The following is an 18,380-nucleotide window of genomic DNA, read 5'->3' as shown; positions in this document are numbered from 1 at the left end:
AGCCTCGGGTGCCACCAGCCGCTGCCAGCACCCCGTCCCCCTTCGGGTGACTCAACGGGGGTATCACTAGGGGACCCACCTGTCACCAGGGGACCCACCGCCCGGCCCCCCCATCCCCCCGGCCGCGCTTCCAACCGGGCACACACACGGTGACTCCGTCCCCGTGGGGGTGGGTGGGTGTCGGGGACCCCCGGGGTCTGACAGGTGCCACCCCGAGGTCCCCAGGGGTCTCCCCGCGGGCGGGGGGGGTCGGGCAGGGACCCCCGGGCTGTCCCCGCCCCCTCGGCCGCGGATCCCCCGTGGGCGGGCCCGCTCGGTCCGTGGGACCAGAGGTGGTGTGTCTCACAGGGTCGCCCTCCCCTGTGTCCCCCCCAAGTCGTGGCTCCCCCACAGCACTGCCCCGCCCCCGGGGCCGTTGCGGGGGTGACATCGCCGCTGGGTGGGGGGGTGACAGTGGCACCGGGGGTGGTGGCACCGGGATCAGGCCTCGTGTCGTCCCCTCCTCTCCCCCTGATCCCGCCCCCCCGCCCAGGCGGGCGCGGGCGGACCCGGGAGCCCGTTAACGCGGGTCCCTGGAAAAGGGGCGCGGTGGCTTTAAGAAGGGACTTCTTTCCTCGCAGGTTTGTTTACATCTCCCTCCGCGCGGCTATAGTCGCCGCACCCCGCTCCCTCTCGGGATTCCTCCGCCCGCCCCCTGCTGCTCCAGCTCCGCCACCCCCGCCCGCCCGAAGCCCCCACCGCCCGGCCCGTTACATCTCCCCGGTGCGGGGCCGGGCCGGACCGGGGCGGGGAGACGCAGCACAACCCGGAGACCCCTCCGCGCTGCGGGGACTCCTTTCGGGCCGCGCCACGGAATCTCCGCGGGGGGGGCGGGGGCGCTGCCCTGAAGGTCGCCGGGCACGCGCGGTCCTGCGCACGGCGGCCGCCCCTCCGCGCGTGGTACGGCCCGGCCCCGCCTGAGCCCCCTCGATTGGTAGCGCCGCTCATGAGCGACGCCCGCCGCGACCAATCGCAGCCCTTCTCCTGCAACGGCCAGGGGGCGGCACCCAGCGGATGTCCTCGCCCCCAGCGCCCGCCGATTGGTGGCGGGGCGGCACCGCCCGCGTGCGCAGCGCCGTAGCGGCGGCGGCGGGCGCGCGGCGGGGGCGGGCCGAGGCGGGGCCCCGCGTGCCGCGGGGCGGGGCGGGCAGCGCGCCTGCGCGGGGCGGGGCGGGGCGCGCGCGGGTACTTAAGGCGCGGGAGCGGGCGGGGAGCGGCAGTTCGGAGCAGGCGGCGGCGGCGGCGGGTGGTGGCGCGGGGAGGGGCGCGGCGGAGGGAGGTGGTGGCGGCGCGTGCCATGCGCGCGGGGGGGCGGGCCCGGCGGCGTTAACCCCTCGGCGACCGGTAGCGGTGACCCCCGGGGCCTCGGCCCCGCGACATGGCCCGGGCGGCCTGAGGGGCAGGGGAGGGACGGGGGCGGCCCCATGAGGCACCGGTAGCGCCTGTGCCCGAGGGAACGGAGCAGAGCGCTATGGCTGACCAGGCCCCCGCTGAGCCGGGGCCGGAGCCCCAGTGCGAACCGGAGCCCCGCTGCGAGCCTGAGCCGCAGCCGGAGCCCCAGCCCGAAGCGGAGCCCGAGCGCGGCGACACGCCCGGGGAGGCCGAGCGGCTGCCGCCCCCCGGGGCGGAGGAGGTGGCGGCAGCGGAGGGCGCGGGCGGCGCAGAGGGGCGGCCGGCGGCGGGCGGAGCGGCGGGTCCCGGCCTGGGCCCGCGGTACCGGGCGGCGGTTGGTCGCAGCGAGCGGTGGCCGGTGAAGAAGAAGCACCGACGGCGGCCGTCGAAGAAGAAGCGGCGCTGGAAGCCCTACTCGAAGCTGAGCTGGGAGGAGAAGCAGGAGCTGGACGAGCGGCAGAGCCACCGCGCGTCCCGGCTGCGGGCTGAGATGTTCGCCAAGGGGCAGCCGGTGGCCCCGTACAACACCACGCAGTTCCTCATGGAGGACCACGACCAGGAGGAGCCCGACCTCAAAACCGGGCTGTACCCGCGGCGAGCGGCCGCCAAGTCGGACGACACGAGCGAGGAGGATTTCCTGGAGGAGGCGGCCGACGAGGACGGGGGCAGCGACGGGATGGGGGGCGACGGCAGCGAGTTTCTGCAGAGGGACTTCTCGGAGACCTACGAGCGGTACCATGTGGAGAGCCTGCAGAACATGAGCAAGCAGGAGCTGGTCAAGGAGTACCTGGAGCTGGAGAAGTGTCTGTCCCGCATGGAGGAGGAGAACAACCGGCTGAGGATGGAGAGCAAAAAACACGGGGGGGACCCGGCGGAGGCGACGCGGGTGCGGCAGCTGGAGCTGGAGGTGGACAGGTTGAGAGCCGAGAACCTGCAGCTGCTGCGGGAGATGGACCTGGCCCGGCAGGACCAGGACAAGGACCCCTGCGAGCTGGGGGAGTGACACTGGGGGACACACACACACACGACTTTTTACAGTGGGGGGGGGGTGTGACATGGAGCTGTACAGAGACGCCGCGGACCCTTTTTAATGGGAATAAAGGGGAGCGGGGGCCCTGGCGGGGCTCCCCAACTCTTGAGTGGGCTGTGATGGGGTGGGGGGGTTGATGTATCGGTGATATTTGATTTATGATTTTATTTTTTTTGTGTCTAAACCAAAAAAAAGGAGAAAAAAAAATCCCCGGGAAAGCTGTAAATTGGCCAAAACTGACTATAAAAAAAAATATAGAAGTCTAATAAATTTAATTACTTGTAACTGTAACTGTTTTGGTGTGATTTCTAGGAAATATGGCATTCCAGGAGGGAAAACATGTTGGATTGTTTTTGTGGTGGTTGATTAAAATGAGCTGAACTTCCCACTTAACCCTTTTAATTATGTTTTCCTATGTATTTTAATTTTTAATCCTGTTCCATAGTTAAAACACCTGGAAAACGGAAAAGAGCTCTTGATATAATAAGGGACAGCGCTCACACCTCTGCTGTGTGTTAAACATCGATTTCCTTACCTAAAGGCTCAGTTAAACTTGGGAGGAAACAAGAGTTAAGTCGGTTTAACTGAAACCAGGGCAAAAACTGCTTGAAAATGGACTTTGAAGCCACAAATGGTGGAAAAACGTGAAGTTTTGGAGTGGCCCAGGGAAAAGTTTTGGTTGTTGGTGCTTTGCTCCGAAATGGCTGACGATGGGTAGGGGCCCAACCTTTGGATTTTCTACCTAGGGGGGGAGGAGAAAAGCAGGAGAAGCTGTGGGGTTTGGGGTTTTCTGGGGGACAAGTGGGTAAATTGAAGGGTGAGGTAAAAGGGGCTGAGGATGCAGGGGTTGGTGGCAATGGGTTTAGAATTGGGAATGGGATTTGTACCTGGGGATGGGCTGGGGGGTGTGTGTGTGTCCCCCTACAATGGGGGATAAACTGTGTTTTATTAAAAGTGTTTTATAAATAAACAGGGGGGGTGAGACCTCGGGGGGAGGAGATCAAGGTGTCCCCAGCTCTGGGCTCTGCCGGGGGGGCAGTGTGAAATCGGGGTGGGGGGGCCATAAGACTCAGTTTTAAGGCTCACAGCCTGTTTTGAAGCCAAACCTGGCAAAACCCAACAGCTCCAGGGGAGGGAAAACGGCAACTACCAAGGGCTACTTGCCCAGGGGCCCGGTAGCCACCGGGGCTCCCCCGGCACCGAGGGGCAGAACGGGGTGAGAAGCACCGAGCTCAGGGATCCGGTGGCTCCGGCGCCGCGTCCTCTGCCCTCCCAGCGCCTCTTCCAATGAGCGAGTCCCCTCGCGTTCGGTGGCACCGACCCCGGGTCTGCGCCCCCCGCCGTCACGAATCTCGGGTCTCAGCACCTGCTTAACGGGAAGTGTTAGTCACACGTAGCACCAGGATTGTCACGGAGCGATGGCTGGTACCGGGTTTAGGGCACCCACGGGGTTCGCCCTCTGTCTACTTACCCCAAATTTGTTACGTTTAACTCCTAAGAATAATAATTTATCCGCAAATGCTTTAATAAGACTTGAAAAATCCCCTAAAAGCACCGTGATGATGAGCTCCCCAACCTGCTTTGACTCCGCCAACTCCTCCTGCTTTAGTCTGTTTTAACAAAGCCAAGTCTTAACACAAACCAGGTCCTGATCATCCCGCTCCAAGGGGGGTTTAACAGCCCGTCCCCTTGCGAAGGTTCATCCCAGCTCCTGCGTCCCAACCGCCCGGCAGACACGGCCCCAATGGCGCTCGGGGACCTTGGGGACGTCCAGGCAGGTCAGTGAGGGACACGGAGCTGCTCAACGCCAGGCCTAGAGCTCAACTCAGCTCAACAAACTAAATTGTAGCAATCAGTGCCTCCTGATGTGGGCTCAGCGCTGCCTTAACAAGCTGAGGGCACCTCCCCAAACCTGGAAGAACATCCCTTCGCTCCTGCCCCCACTTTAGGGTTTCCCAGCTTTAATTCCAGCCTTAATCCCGGCTGCTCCGCTGAGCACAGGCAACGCAGATACTCCGGGTCCCTGAAAACGCTGCTGGCTGCAAGGAAATGAAAACAAAGGAACCAGTTTGGGTGAAAACCTGTTAATACCGCAACGTTGGGGTGAAGCCAAACCCAAATCCTGCCCCAAAAAACGGAAGGCACAGCCGGGCTTCCCGCAGGTCCTGAGCTCTGTTAAACCCGGCTGCTCGATGTGCTGGGTCTTATAAAGACTGACAGTAACACTCGTCCTGCCCAGGACTCAGCTAATCGTTTAACTTCGTTAGCGTGGCGTTCCCTGGCCATACCCACAGTGCCGCTCGGGACGCCGCGGCCGTTCTCACCTCGCGAAGGTACAAGAGGAGACGCCGCGCCACGGCCAACGGCTTCACCGCCGAAAAGCTGCCGGTTCGGGTCCATCTGCAACACAGCAAAGCGAGGATCAGCCCCTCCGCCTTCGCTCCGTCCTCCTCCCGCCCCACAAACCCCCGGCAAACGGGGGGAACCACGAGGAGTTTGGCAAAACCAACTGGAAGTTGGATCTCCAGCCTAATAAAGCAACACCGGAGTCAAAAATCATCAGTAGTCGTCACAACGAAGCACATTCCTCCTAAAACAGCAAGCGCCGAAACGTGGAATAATCCGGTTTTTAACTGGAAGGGTCCACATTTGGTGGCACAATCTGCTGTTGTACCAGCAGACCCCAAAATCTCCCTGTTTTACATTGAAACTGAGTCTTGTTAACACCGGGGGATGAACCGGCATTATCTGTAAAGGGGAGAAACCGCGGCCGAGCCGCTCGCTGAGGGAAACTTGGCCAGGAGCTCAGCCCGGGCTCACCAACAGCAAGAAAACTCCCTGGCTATTGTTTTTCTACACAAAAAATTAGCTGTTTGGGGGTGGTTTTTTATTAGTTTCTTTTCGCCTTTGCCCAGGAGGAAGCCCCACTGTGTTATTCCCACAGCCCTCGCTCCCACAGCCGCGTTTACACCTCGGACAACGCTGGCTCCGGGTCACTATGGGCCCCCCAGAGCTGCCCCTCCAGCCCCACCAACACGCGCTTTTGTTTCTGCGCCCGTCCCCGGGCAGAGGTCACGTCCACGGGATCCACGGGATCCACGGGATCCCCACCGGATCCCCCGGGAACCAAACAAAAGGATTCAATCCGACGGGTTATTTTCTGTACGTTGTTGATGGCGCGAGGACAACCAGCGGCTCCCGCCCTTGCCAGGAAACGTGTTTCCCAACCCCAATTTCGCTTTTGCTATAAACCTGCGCTGTTCTCCCCCATTTTACCCCGATGGGCACAACCGGCCCCACTCGGGCTCCACAGAATATTGTCTGAAGGTGGGTTTTGGTAAGAAATACCACACAGCCCGCCCTGCCCGGCCCGGCGGTGAGGCCGGAGCGGAGGAGCCGCCGCAGCAGGGCCGGGAACCCGCGCAGGCCGAGGCGGGAGGGCCCGGCCGGGGCTCCCCCCACGCACCGGCCCCGGAAGAGGCCGCGGAGCCCCCGGACGAGCCCCCGGTGCCGCCCCGGGCCGGGCCAGCGCTGCCCGCGCCGCCCCAGCGCAGACAGGGGGAGCGGCCGCTGGCGGGAGCGGCGCCGCCAACCACCTCAGGGCCGGCGGGGACACCCGCGCTCCGCTCCCGGCGACAGGGAGGCCCGGCCGGGCCGCCCCGCGCTGCCAGCTCGGCCCCCCCGCCGCTCCCCGGTTGCTCCCCGGTTGCTCCCCGGGTGCTCCCCGGCCCCTCCGCGGCGGGCGGCGCTGCCCGGAGCCGCGCTCCGCACACACAAAATGGCGGCGGCCGCCGCTCCCCCACCGCCCGCTCGGCCGCCATCGCCGGTGCCTGGGCCCCGCCGCGCTGCCGCCAATCAGAAGCCGCCGTGCTGCTGCCGCTGGGCTTGGCGGAGCCAATGGAAATGAGACTCGTAGGGGAGCGCCTCCGCCGCGGGGGCTTGTGGGGGTTGTAGTCCCGTGCTCCGGCGGGCCCGCGGGGCCAGGGCGGCTGCAGACTTGCTGTCCCATGATGCTGAGCGGCGAGCGCCGCATCCGGGTGAGCGCGTTGCCATGGAGACGGGCGGAGCGGGGCGGGCCCAGTGCCGAGCGCCACCCGCCCAGCCTCGGCCCAGCTCCCGCCGCGGGGCCCGGGGGGGACGGACCCGGACCCGGACCCGGGCCTGGTGCGAGTCTCGTGCCGCGGAGGGCTCCCGCAGGCCCTAACGCGGCCGGGGGCCTTGCAGGGGCCGGGCACTGGGGGCTGTGGCCTCGCCGCAGCGGCCTGTGCGGGGCGGGGGAACCGGCTCCGGGGGGCTGCCCGGTTTGCAGCGGTACCCAGCCCTAGGCCCGGCCTTCTGCTTCACCCCTCCGGTGTTTAACTCTTCAACGGCCTCATCCTGCATCAGGACCGGCCCCGGATGGCGATTGGGAGACACAGATCACGATTAGCAGTAGTGGATCAGGATTAGCAGAGATGGATCGCCATTAGCAGTGATGGGTCACCGTTAGCAGTGATGGGTCACCATTAGCAGTGATGGGTCACCATTAGCAGTGATGGGTCACCATTAGCAGACATGGCTCCTCTTTGGGTCAAACAGAGAAATAAACTCAACAGCAAAGTCAGTTCTAGTGTTAAGGGGCATTCTTTATTCTATCAGGGCCGGGGAGCGCTGGGGATCATCCTCCATTAGTGCTGCAGTGACTGGATACTCTTGCATTGCTTATATTCACATAATTATTGCAAATTCATTACAATTTGTGGAAATTAGTAGCATACATCTATACTAAGAAATAGTTATGTAATCATAAGATTAGTATGAAGTTAGTTACAATCGATTAGTTCCTTCTATTAATGACTAAAATACAAGCCAAGCACTCTGCTTCTAGACAGCGTATCACTTGATCTTCCGTCTCTTGTCATGCAGAAGCATCTAAAACTTGACAAAAATCCCTTCAGTTTGCAGGTGGTAAGAAAGACTTTGCCATTTCGATTCGCTAACGCTGGGTACGTCTTTTGTAACTAAAGTGTTAGGTTAATTTAGCAGCTTCTCTTTATCGGAATGAGCCGAGGTGATGATTCTCACCCCGAATTCCTCTCTACCCGTTCCCATGTCCCAGGGTGACCCTGAGTTCCATCGTGGACCCCGAGGACAGGAGAGACCCCAAGAGCAAAGTCCACGAGGAGCTTTTCCAAGCGTCTCCCTTGGATTTTGTCCCAAGCTTCCAGTCTTGCCCCTGGCGCTGGTGACTCCTTGGTGGCCGAGCCGTGGATGTTACAGACAGAATCACAGAAAGACAGAATGTGAGGGGTTGGAAGGGCCCTGGAAAGCTCATCCAGTGCAATCCCCCATGGAGCAGGAACACCCAGCTGAGGTTCCACAGGAAGGTGTCCAGGCGGGTTTGAATGTCTGCAGAGAAGGAGACTCCACAACCTCCCTGGGCAGCCTGGGCCAGGCTCTGCCACCCTCACCAGGAACAAGTTGCTTCTCATCTCTAAGTGGAAGCTCCTGTGTTCCAGTTTGCACCCATTGCCCCTTGTCCTGTCAGTGGTTGTCACCCAGAAGAGCCTGGCTCCATCCTCCTGACACTGCCCCTTTCCATATTGATCCCCAGGAATGAGTCCCCCCTCAGTCTCCTCTTCTCCAGCTCCAGAGCCCCAGCTCCCTCAGCCTTTCCTCACACGGGAGATGCTCCACTCCCTTCAGCATCTTGGTGGCTGCGCTGGACTCTCTGCAGCAGTTCCCTGTCCTTCTGGAACTGAGGGGCCACAACTGGACACAATATTCCAGGTGTGGTCTCCCCAGGGCAGAGCAGAGGGGCAGGAGAACCTGTCTGACCTACTGACCACCCCCTTCTAACCCACCCCAGGTACCATTGGCTTCCTGGCCACAAGGGCCCAGTGCTGGCTCATGGTCACCCTGCTGTCCCCAGGACCCCCAGGTCCCTTTCCCTACACTGCTCTCTAGTAGGTCATTCCCCAACTTATACTGGAACAGACAGGGCAACGTGAGGGAAGAGTTGTTTCCCGCCCCACTGTGTTTATGGGTTTAGTGGGTGGGGGTTGATTGTGCTGAACATTTTCTGTCTGGAGGGTTGGTGCTGGAAATCCCTGGCTGTTCCTGCAGAAAGGGGATGGGGAGGTGCAAAATGGGCCAAATCTTGGGATTTGGGCAGGGAGAAGGGGGACAAATCCACCTCTCCCAGTCCGTCTGTCCCAGTACAATTTGGGGGACAGTGGGGGACAGAAACCCCTTTTGCAGAGACCCAGTGGGGCTGATGACGTCGGTGCCACATCCATGGCGGGGGGAGATGCTGAGGTGTTCACAGTGGACATGGTTGTTGTTCCTCACACCCCGAGTTCACGGGGACCTCCCGGTGCCCACACACCCCTATGAGGCACAGGATCCCCATTTTGGGGGTTTTCTGTGTCAGAAGCGAGCTCTCAGTAGCTGTGACATTGGCAACTTGAGGAGCAGACAGTCCCCAACTGGCGCAAGGGGTTTTGCCTCCTTTCATGTCCCATTCCCCACAGTTTTGTGCTTTCAGAGGCTCAGAGCCCGACCGCAGCCCCTGGGTCACGGGTGTCCTCGTGGTGGGACCCCAACATCCACAACCCAGCGCCAGGCGGGGACATGGAGGCGTTTGCAGGAGCAGGGGAGCAGCCTGACACGCTGATAACGCACACCTCGCTGGGCGCTGGACTTATCTCCCAGCCCGGAGCCGTCCCAGCACAACTGAGCCACACACGTGTGCCGAATCAGCCAGCGCCCGGCCCCTCTGCCTCGTACACGACACAGCAGGAGCAACAGCAAGGTTGCCGTTATTTGTTGCCGATGTGCCATTATTTTTTGGCCCTGGCAGCCCACAGGGTGGCTGGAAGATCTGGAGGCAAAACCCCGCTGGCCTCGCTGACCCGCGGTCCCGACCCAAGCGGCTCCATGGTGCCTGAGCCGGGGGGCTCAGGTCCCGGCGGTGCCGTGGTCGAGGCTGGATGGGGGAGCTGGAGGATCTGGCAGAAACCCCGTGCAGGGCCGATCCCCACATTGCCGGTGTTGGGGGTTTTTGTGTCTTGGACCCCTCGACACCCAGGGTGTCCAGCTGAGCAATCTGGGTGCAGCCACCGACCCATCTGCCACCCATGGGTCCTCCCGCCCTTCATGGCACCCAACAGTCTGAGTACTGTGGCCCTTTCCACACCTCTCAGGAACATTTTGGGGACACCAGCTGTCACTTTACAACCCTCATCTTGCAGAACTGGCCTCCCGCAGACCGGCAGACTGGGCTGGGTTTGCCCCCAGGCTTTGCAGGAACCAGTAGAACCCCAGGCTGGGTTTAAACCCGTGACATAGCAGGGGGTGCCTCCTTTCGGAGCAGTTTTGGGGCTGGATTTGCAGTCGGAGGGGGGGGTTTCACACCGTAGCGGGAGGATTGCGCTGCTGCGGGTGAAGCAGAACGGCAGCCGGGCTGGATGGGGCAGGGAGCTGCGTGTTGGGACCGGCAGGAGCTTGAGCAAAACTCTGAGTGCTGGGGCAGAGGTGGAGCCAGGGGAGCCCAGCACTGCCAAACAGCCCCCAGCCCAGCTCCTGGCGCTTGTTCCTGGGGAGCAGAGCCCGACCCCCCTGGCTCCAAGCTCCTTTCAGGCAGTTCAGAGATCAGAAGGTCTCCCCTCAGCTCCTGTTCTCCAGCTGAACCCCCCAGCTCCCTCAGCCGCTCCCATCACACTTGTGCTCCAGCCCCCCACCAGCTCCGTTCCCTTCTCTGCACTCTCTCCACTATTTCAATGTCCTCCTCATGATGAGGGGCCCACCTGCCTGCACCCCTGCCTGCACCCCTGCCTGCACCCCTGCCTGCACCCCTGCCTGCACCGCTGCCTGCTCGCTGCCATTGGGAGCCCTTGGCTGCCCGCACATCCCCCGGTGCTGTCCCCAGGGCACCAGAAGGCCCAGCCTGTCACCCGCTGTCACCTGGGACAGTTTGCTTTGCTCTGTCTCTCTCTTCAGGCCGAAGCTGATGTGACACGTCCCCCAGCACTGGCACAGCTTTCACACCCATGGCTACCCAGCACCCGGCTCCCAGCACCCATCATCCCAGCATCCATATCCCAGTTTCCCTATCTCCCAGCATCCAGCATCCATCACCCAGCACCCATTTCCCCATCCCCCTGCACCCCTCTCCACAGTACCTGTCTCCCATCTCCCCGGTACCCGTCTCCCAGCATGCATCTCCCCAGCACCCATCTCCCAGCACCCATCTCCCAGCACCTGTCTCCCACCTCCCAATACCCATCTCTCAGCACCCATTTGCCCAGTACCCATCTCCCAATACCCATCTCCCCAGCACATATTGCCCAGCACCCATCTCCTATCTCCCAGCACCCATCTCCCAGCACTCATTTCCCCAACACCCATCTCCCAGCACCCATCACCCCGGTACCCGTCTCCCAGTTCCCATCTCTCAGTGCTCCCCGTACGAGCTGCTCCCCCCGTCCCGAACACAAGGGGGCGCCAGAGTCAGGCTCCCGCGCCACGGCCTGGCCCCGCCCACTGCCGGGTATGGCCCCGCCCACCGCAGCCAGCACAGCTCTGGCCCCGCCCACGGTCGGTTATGGCCCCGCCCACCACAACAACACCGCTCTGCCCCCGCCCACTGCCGGGCATGGCCCCGCCCACAGCATTGCGCAACGGTCTTGCCTCCGCCTCCGCTCTTAGCCCCGCCCCCGGCGCGTGCGCAGCCGGCCCCGCCCACAGGCGGCACAGCCGGTGAGCGGCACTGTAGCCCGGGTGACTTCGGCCGGGTCACCTGGGGCGCACACGTGTCCCCCGAGTCTCCATATGTCCCCACGTGTCCCCATGTCCTCTGGGCTTCCCTGCGTGTCCCAAGGTCCCTCTGGTGCCCCCTTGACCTCTGGGTTTCCCCGCATGTCCCTGGGTTCCCACCAGGTCTCCTATGTCTGCCCCATGTCCCTTGAGTGCCCGGGTGCAGCCCATGGTGGTGGCGTGTCGCTGCCGAGGTGTCACCATGGCACCCCCAGGGACTCCGGGCTGGTGTCACCGGGCTGCCCCCGTGTCTCCACCCCGGCTGGTGCCGGAGGGGTGGGACAGGGCTGGGACAGGGCTGGGCAGCAGCTCCCGAGGGATCCACCCTCCGGTGTGTCCCCGCGGGGACAGCAGGTGCTGCCACCCCCGCGCTGGTCCCCCGATGCTCCAGATCATTTTCCCCTCCTGCCCTTTTTTTGCTCATTTTTACTGCTCGTCACCAGCATGAGCATCAGGCCAACGCTGACATCGAGTGGCTCCTGGGACCCCCCCGCACACCGGGGCCAAATCCTGCCCTCCCCCTGCACTGTGACCAGCCCGGTGTCACCCACATGTCCCCATCCTGCCCCAGCGAGGGGCCCAAGTGGGGTCAGGAGCCGCGGCCGGCGGTGCCGCCATCACCCTGGCCGGGTCTGCGTCCCCCTCCGCGGGCAGGATGTGACCAGCCATCCGCCATCGTCACCCAGCCTGTCCCCTCCCAGCCCATCGCCGTGCCCTACTCCTGTCACCAACGTCCCCAGCAGTCGATATCCCAGCGGGCCGAGCCGAGCGCGCTGCCGGCATCACCGCGTTGGGAGCATCCGCTGCATCCCTGACCCGCGGGGACTCCCGGCTGGGGGCAAGGTCACGGGGACGGCGGTGGTGGCCCTGCCACCGCCCCGGCGCTGGGGACGCTTGTCCCTGACACCCTGCCGGCGGCTGTGGACTTTGTACTGAGTGTAGGAGCGGCGGTGACAGTGACATGTCTGCCAGCGCTGGCAGAGCCCCAGATCACCCGTGAGACCCAGCCCCGCACAGCAGGTAACACCAGGGTGACAGCCCCTCTGCTCGGGGGGCTGTGATGCGGGGATCCTCAGGGAAGATGGGTCCCCCTATGGTGTCACCGCCCCATCCGCGGATCTGGAGGCAGCTCCAGGAGGAAATCACGGCATTTTTAAGCAGGGGAAACTGAGGCACGGCAGTGTAGCCACTGCCAGGGCGACTGCGCAGTCTCGCTTTTGGGGGAGAAATGCTGGAAAACCCCATTTTTGTTCCAAAAACGCCTCCAAACTTGGAGGAGTTTTGCTACAACCCGCTCCCCTAAGCCAAGCTCACCTGGGGAAGCCCAAAGCCCAGGTCGGGTTTGGGGAGGGCAGTGGCTCTGGTGGGATATTGGCTGCAGGTGGGGCTGGGGGGAGCAGGTGTGGGTGCTCAGCCCCTCTGTGGGAACCCACCCACGGGTGGGGCGGGGAGGGATGTGCCTGGGGATGGGATTTATCTCCCGAGAAGGCTCAAAGTCTGGGTTTGTCCTGGGAGGGCTGAGCTCTCTGCTGTGTCTTGAGGTGTGTCAGGTCTTTGCAGACCTCCTATGGGATTTTTCTGGCTGGACCCCCTGTGTGACCTCCCTGTGTGGTGCCAAATGGGGTGTTGAGGGGTTTGGGACTGCGATGCTGGACCTGGTTTGGGGAGGGATGTGATGATGCTGGTGGTTGTTTACCCCTCAAGTCCGGAAACTTCACTGGGAAGGAAAGGGAGGGGAAAGCTGGGGCTGTTCCCAGAACCGCAGCGGGGGAAATGCTCCCGGTTGTGCCCTGAGACGTCCCCATCCGTGCGTTCCTGGTGGTCCTGGATCCCCAGTATTGCCCTTTCCTCCCCGCTAGCTCTGTGGTGGCTCCACAGTGACCAGGAGGGATCAGGGCCCTGCTGGTGGCCTAGGACAGGACAGTGACAGGTCAGTGCTGCGGCTGTTGGGGTCTGGGTGCTGCTGCCCAGCACCCCTGGGTGTCATCACCGTGTCCTTTGCATGGATGGAGCAGGGAGGGGATGTGCCTATGGAAACAGGTCCTTTGCCCTTGAAATGTGGCTCTTCCTGGGGATTTCCTGGCTGATGCAAGACGGGGCATGAGAAAAACAGCAGCTTTGAGCCCAAGTTGCTGCTGACAAGCGGTTTCCCCACCTGGGGAGAAGGGACCTGCTTTAAAATTGATTCAGCTCCTTGCTGGGTGTCTTTGGGTCTGTGAAGATGTCAGCTCTTGGATGGGGTGAGGAGGTTGGGTGGAGGTGGAGAGATGCTGGTGGTTTCCTGTGGCAGGGAAAAGGTGCAGGGCTCCGGGGAGCAGACACACGGACATCGCTTGTCTCGGTCCCCCTGTTCCAGCGCAGGCTGCCGGGAGCCTTGGGGACATATCCAGCACCATCCTGACCGTACTAGCACCCGGGAAGGAGCTGGTGGCACCAACATGTCCCAGGCAGAAGGTACAGCTGAGCCCTTGGTCTGTCCTGGGGGAGGCACAGGCTTTGCATGGGGACCCCAGTCCTGGTGTGACCCCCTGAAATCAGCACTAATCTGCATCCTATACTGTTTAATTGCCCCATTTCACTTGGATTTTTGATTCTAAAAGCACCTTCCACCCAAACCCTGATTTACTGGGTGCTGGGCTGCTCCTGGAGCTCCTGTCCCCATGTCCCTCCCAGGTCCCATCCATACCACGTGGGGAGGGTGGTCAGACCTGGATGGAAATGGGGGTGGGGGGATAAATACTGGAAGAGAAGCAGAGACAGCTGGTCCCCAAAACATGTGGGATCCATGCATGAACCACCCCGCTCCATCCCTCCCAGGAGACGAGGAGAGCTTTGAACACTGCAATGTGGTCATCAATACCCAGGACAAGGTTTCGGACCTGTACACACAGCTGGAGAAGCTGGGAGAGTAAGTGGGGGTCCCATGTCCCCATCTCTTGGGGGTGGCTGTCTCTGTGGTGGTGGTGGCTCCTCCGTCCCTCATCCTCACTCTGTCCCAGGGGGAAGTTTGGGACAGTGTACCGGCTGCAGGAAAAAGCCACCGGCAACATCCGTGCCGGGAAATATTTCCGGACGCGAACGGCCAAGGAGAAGCAGGCGGCTCGGGCCGAGGTGGAGCTCATGAACCTGCTGCATCACCCACGCCTCGTGCAGTGCCTCGCGGCCTTCCAGCGCCCCACCGAGCTCGTCATGGTCATGGAGTAGTGAGTACGGGGGCAGAGTCACGGTTTTGGGTGGTGGAGACGGTGCTGGGCCCTGCAAAGAAGAGCACTGAAGGTGGTGAGGGTTCCCTGCACCGTGGAGTGCTGGGATGCTATGTAGGGTGGATGAGGAACCTGAAGATATGGGTGGTGAGATGCTCCCAGAGCTCTGAGTCTGTGTTTCCTCATGAGGCTGTTCCTCCTTGGGCTGGTTGACCTCAACAGGTCCTCAGCACATTGTCCTCCCCTAGTGTGGCAGGTGGGGAGGGGTCCCTGCACCATGGGGTGTTGGTATGGGGTGTAGGATGGATGTGGAACCTACAGACCCTGGAGGAATGGGTGGTGAGACCCTTCCAGAATGATGACTGTGGGTTCCATGGTGGGGCTGCTGCTTCTTGGGGCTGGTAGACCGCAGCAGGGTCCCCATCACCTTATCCTCCCCCAGTGTGGCAGATGGGGAGGGGTCCCTTCAACATGGGATGGAGGGTACATGGAGAACCTGCAGACCCTGGAGCTATGGGTGGCGAGACCCTCCCAGAGCACCAAGTCTGGGTTCCCCAGTGGGGCTGCTCCTCCTTGGGCTGGTAGATCCCAGTGGGGTCCCAAGCACCTTGTCCTCCCGCAGCGTGGCGGGCGGGGAGCTCTTTGAGCGCATTGTGGACGATGACTTTGAGCACACAGAGCCCAGCAGCACCCAGTATGTGCGGCAGATCCTGGAGGGGCTGCAGTTCATGCACGGCCAGGCCGTCGTCCACCTCGACCTCAAACCCGAGAACATTGTTTGTGTCAGCCCGGGCAGCCACCGGATCAAGATCATCGACTTTGGCTTGGCGAAGAAGCTGGGTGAGCGGGGATGGGGGCTCCTGGGGGACCAGCGCAGGGACTGTCACCCTCACAGGGACATGATCCCACTGGGCGTATGAGCAAGGAACTGGACATCCTCCTGTCCGTGCCTTTGGGATAGTCACCCTGTGGCATCAGATCATGGCACATCCTGGTGACCTGAAGATGCTCTGGGGAAACCTTCATGTCCCCAGCTCTGTCTCTGAGGTGGGGACACCTGACACCCCCAGCACCCAGAGGTGCTCTAGGAGATCACCAAGACCTGCAATGGGTCCTGGAAGGGGGCAACTCCACCTGGACACGGGCTCATCCACCTGTGGATGGGGTGCAGCTGGACACTTGCCCTGAGGGGGTCCCAGGAGGACACTTGCCCTGGGGAGGTCCCAGCTGGACACCTGCCCCAGGGTCTCCATCTTCTCCGCAGCTCCAGACACCCCTGTGACGGTGTTGTATGGCACCCCTGAGTTCATGGCTCCCGAAGTGGTCGCCTTTGAGCCTGTGGGCTTCACCACAGACATGTGGAGCGTTGGCGTCATCTGCTACATCCTGTGAGTGGCCTTCTGGGGACAGCAGGTTGGGTTGGAGGGGGCTGAGCTGTCACTGATGTCCTCGTGTTACCTCTCCAGGCTGAGTGGGGAGTCCCCATTCCAAGGGGACAATGACATGGAGACACTGAGCAACATCACAGCTGCCCAGTGGGACTTTGAGGAGGAGACCTTCTCGGAGATCTCCCAACAAGCCAAGGACTTCATCTGCCAACTGCTGCAGAAGGATCCCCGGTATGACCTGGAGGTGGCTGTGGGATCAGAGCTGGGCTGGGTTTTGGGGTGCCAAGGGGGATGGTTGTGGGGGAAAATGCTCAATGCATTTGGCAGAGGGGATGCTCCATGTGGCCATGAGAATTGCTGAGGTGATACAGCCCCCCATGACCACCCCATCTGTCCCCAGCCACCGTCTGTCCAGCGCGGGGGCTCTGCTGCACCCCTGGCTGCAGCAGCCCCAGCCCAGCAGCACCAAGTTCCTGTCCAAGGAGAGGATCAAGCAGTTCCTGACACGTCGGAAGTGGCAGGTACCCGGGGGGATGATGAGGATGTGGGGATGGGGATGGCTTTGGTGGGGCTCAGTGCTGCTCCTCTTCTCTCCAGAAAACAGGCAAAGCTCTGCTGGCCCTCAACAGATTGACCCTGCTGTCCCAGAACTCGGAGAGGAAGGTGTCAGAGAGTCAGGATGAGGAAGGTGATGGCCCCTGATGCATCATCCCCAGTGCACCCCATCCACCCATCCTCTGCTCTGCCACCCCCAACTCCTGCTCCTACACAGCTTCTCCCTCTTTTGCTCCAACCTGGTGCCACCAAACACCTGGACCTGTCCCCAGTGTTACATTACTGCTCCAAGGTCCTCTCCATCCTCATCCCCAAGGGTTTATCTCTGCAACCTGGGAACAGGCACATCCCACCCATCAGTGCTGGGATCCAGAGCTGATCCCCACGAGACCTGGCCCATGGGTGTCACATGTCCCTCCAGCAGAGGAGGGAGGTTGAACTCTGCCATCTCCTCACCGTCCCCTCTGTCCATCTGCCCGCAGAACTGAGCCGCAGCCTGGAGGACCAAACCTCTGGGTCTCTGCCCCAACGAGGACACAGCTTCTCAGAGCTGGTGGACCAAGAGAAGGAGGAAGATGGGGGCTCTGTGGCCGCAGGAGAAGCAGAGACGAGCGGCAGCGTGGCCGTGCCACCCCAGTCCAGGGCCACCTAGAGCAGCTGGTGCGAGAGGAGCAGGGAGTGATGGGGATGAGGCCTCCTCCAGCAGCTCCCACCATGACCCCACCAGCCTGGGGTAGACCCAGACCCCAGGGTCCTCTCCTGTGGATGAGCTCTGGTGTCCCACAGTGTCCCTGTGCTGGTGTGGGGACAGCCGTGCCTGGTGTCCCCAGCAAGGAGTCAGTGCTCCTGTCTGCATGGCCACCTGGGGTCGACATTCACCAATAAAGCACTGAGGATCTCTGCATTCCTTGTGCTGCTCATTTTTTCCCCAAAAATCTCTGGGAGAGGTGGGAAAGAGCCGCCCAAGCTGTGTCCACCCTTTAGGAGCTGGCACCAGGTTTTCTCCCCACATGGGCCACCCTTCCTGGGACAACACTGGCACCAGCAGGGCTGGAGGGGGTCCAGAAGCTGTTCTGTGACCTCCAACCTTCTAAGGAAGCAACTTGGGTGGAAATTGGGTTTAGGGAACCCCTCACCTTCAACAAGAAGTTAGGGAAGAACAGCCCCAGGCACCAGTATGTGCTGGGGGACACCCACTGGGAAGCAGCTTGGCAGAAATAGAGCTGGGCGTCCTGGTGGACACCAGGTTGACCATGATCCAGCAATGTCCCCTTGCTGCGAAGGTGAATGATGGCCTGGGCTGTGTTAGAGGATGTTTTGCCAGCAGCTGGAGGGAGGTGACGCTTCTCTCTACTCAGCTTGTCTAGATCATGCTTTTGTCGACAAAGGTTGGACCAAGTGATCCTTGCGGTCCCTTCCACGATTCTATGACCCACCCTGGGTGCTGCACTTTGAGGTGATGGTTGTTGAGCTCCTGTGACCACCAAGAGCCTTCTGACCCCCTCAGAACCCGACTGGGACCCGGCCATGCCCTATGAGAGGTGAGGACACCGCATTGCTCGGGGAGCTTTGCTGAGGGACAAGTGCATCGTGAGTCGGGCGTTGCTGATGTTCCTCCATCACCAACTTCTCTCTTCGTTTAACCGCCTCTGTGATGGTGCTGCCAGGTCTCTATGCTCTCATGTCTCTCTTCACCATTTTTCTGGTGTTGGACTTGTGATACGTGAAGGCTTTTACCTGCCGATTCAAATTATGAGGTGGCTGCTCGCTCCCCCCCCAATAATCCTTAAAAAAGCATTCTAGAGATGACGCGTTCCAATAATTCTCTTCAACATGTGCACAGGGCTAATTTTATATATATATATATATATATATATATATATATATATATTAAGGCTGACTTCAAAATTAGGGTTTTTTTTCTTAATTAATTTCGAATCACTGGAAAACACCCAAGCAGGACATCACACACTTCCA

General features: G+C 61.4%; 2 protein-coding genes across 5 annotated transcripts; both read left to right on the top strand.

The window, feature by feature from the left end:
• The first annotated feature begins 1,317 nt into the window (after window positions 1-1,317).
• On the top strand, window positions 1,318-2,746 carry HEXIM1 (HEXIM P-TEFb complex subunit 1). Its single transcript, XM_065856328.2, has one exon. It carries the CDS (start codon window positions 1,511-1,513, stop codon window positions 2,432-2,434), a length of 924 nt encoding a protein of 307 aa, XP_065712400.1. The 5' UTR covers window positions 1,318-1,510; the 3' UTR covers window positions 2,435-2,746.
• A 9,233-nt stretch (window positions 2,747-11,979) lies between these two features.
• Window positions 11,980-17,293, top strand: LOC136111929 (myosin light chain kinase, smooth muscle-like). 4 transcript variants are annotated; one of them, XM_071818027.1, is made up of 11 exons: window positions 11,980-12,277; window positions 13,117-13,187; window positions 13,619-13,711; window positions 14,075-14,165; window positions 14,257-14,460; window positions 15,083-15,300; window positions 15,725-15,848; window positions 15,927-16,079; window positions 16,249-16,369; window positions 16,446-16,536; window positions 16,886-17,293. In XM_071818027.1, exons 3-11 carry the CDS (start codon window positions 13,696-13,698, stop codon window positions 17,053-17,055), a joined length of 1,188 nt encoding a protein of 395 aa, XP_071674128.1. In that variant the 5' UTR covers window positions 11,980-12,277; window positions 13,117-13,187; window positions 13,619-13,695; the 3' UTR covers window positions 17,056-17,293. The 4 variants fall into 4 exon arrangements, with proteins under 4 accessions (XP_071674128.1, XP_065712448.2, XP_071674130.1 ...); XM_065856376.2 differs by having other exon boundaries at window positions 13,614-13,711; XM_071818029.1 differs by lacking the exon at window positions 13,117-13,187.
• Window positions 17,294-18,380: the final 1,087 nt, after the last annotated feature.

Source organism: Patagioenas fasciata, chromosome 22 (genome assembly GCF_037038585.1).
Source record: "Patagioenas fasciata isolate bPatFas1 chromosome 22, bPatFas1.hap1, whole genome shotgun sequence".
In the NCBI taxonomy this organism is placed as follows: domain Eukaryota; kingdom Metazoa; phylum Chordata; class Aves; order Columbiformes; family Columbidae; genus Patagioenas; species Patagioenas fasciata.
This window is presented reverse-complemented; position numbering and strand designations above follow the sequence as displayed.

What these genes read in the sequence shown, in the direction of transcription:
- HEXIM1 (XM_065856328.2), top strand. Translation starts at nt 1,511, where the DNA reads ATGGCTGACCAGGCCCCCGCTGAGCCGGGGCCGGAGCCCCAGTGCGAA.
- LOC136111929 (XM_071818029.1), top strand. An exon ending in CTCGTCATGGTCATGGAGTA is followed by an intron (nt 14,461 to 15,082) that starts GTGAGTACGGGG and finishes GTCCTCCCGCAG; the next exon opens with CGTGGCGGGCGGGGAGCTCT. An exon ending in AGAGAGTCAGGATGAGGAAG is followed by an intron (nt 16,537 to 16,885) that starts GTGATGGCCCCT and finishes ATCTGCCCGCAG; the next exon opens with AACTGAGCCGCAGCCTGGAG.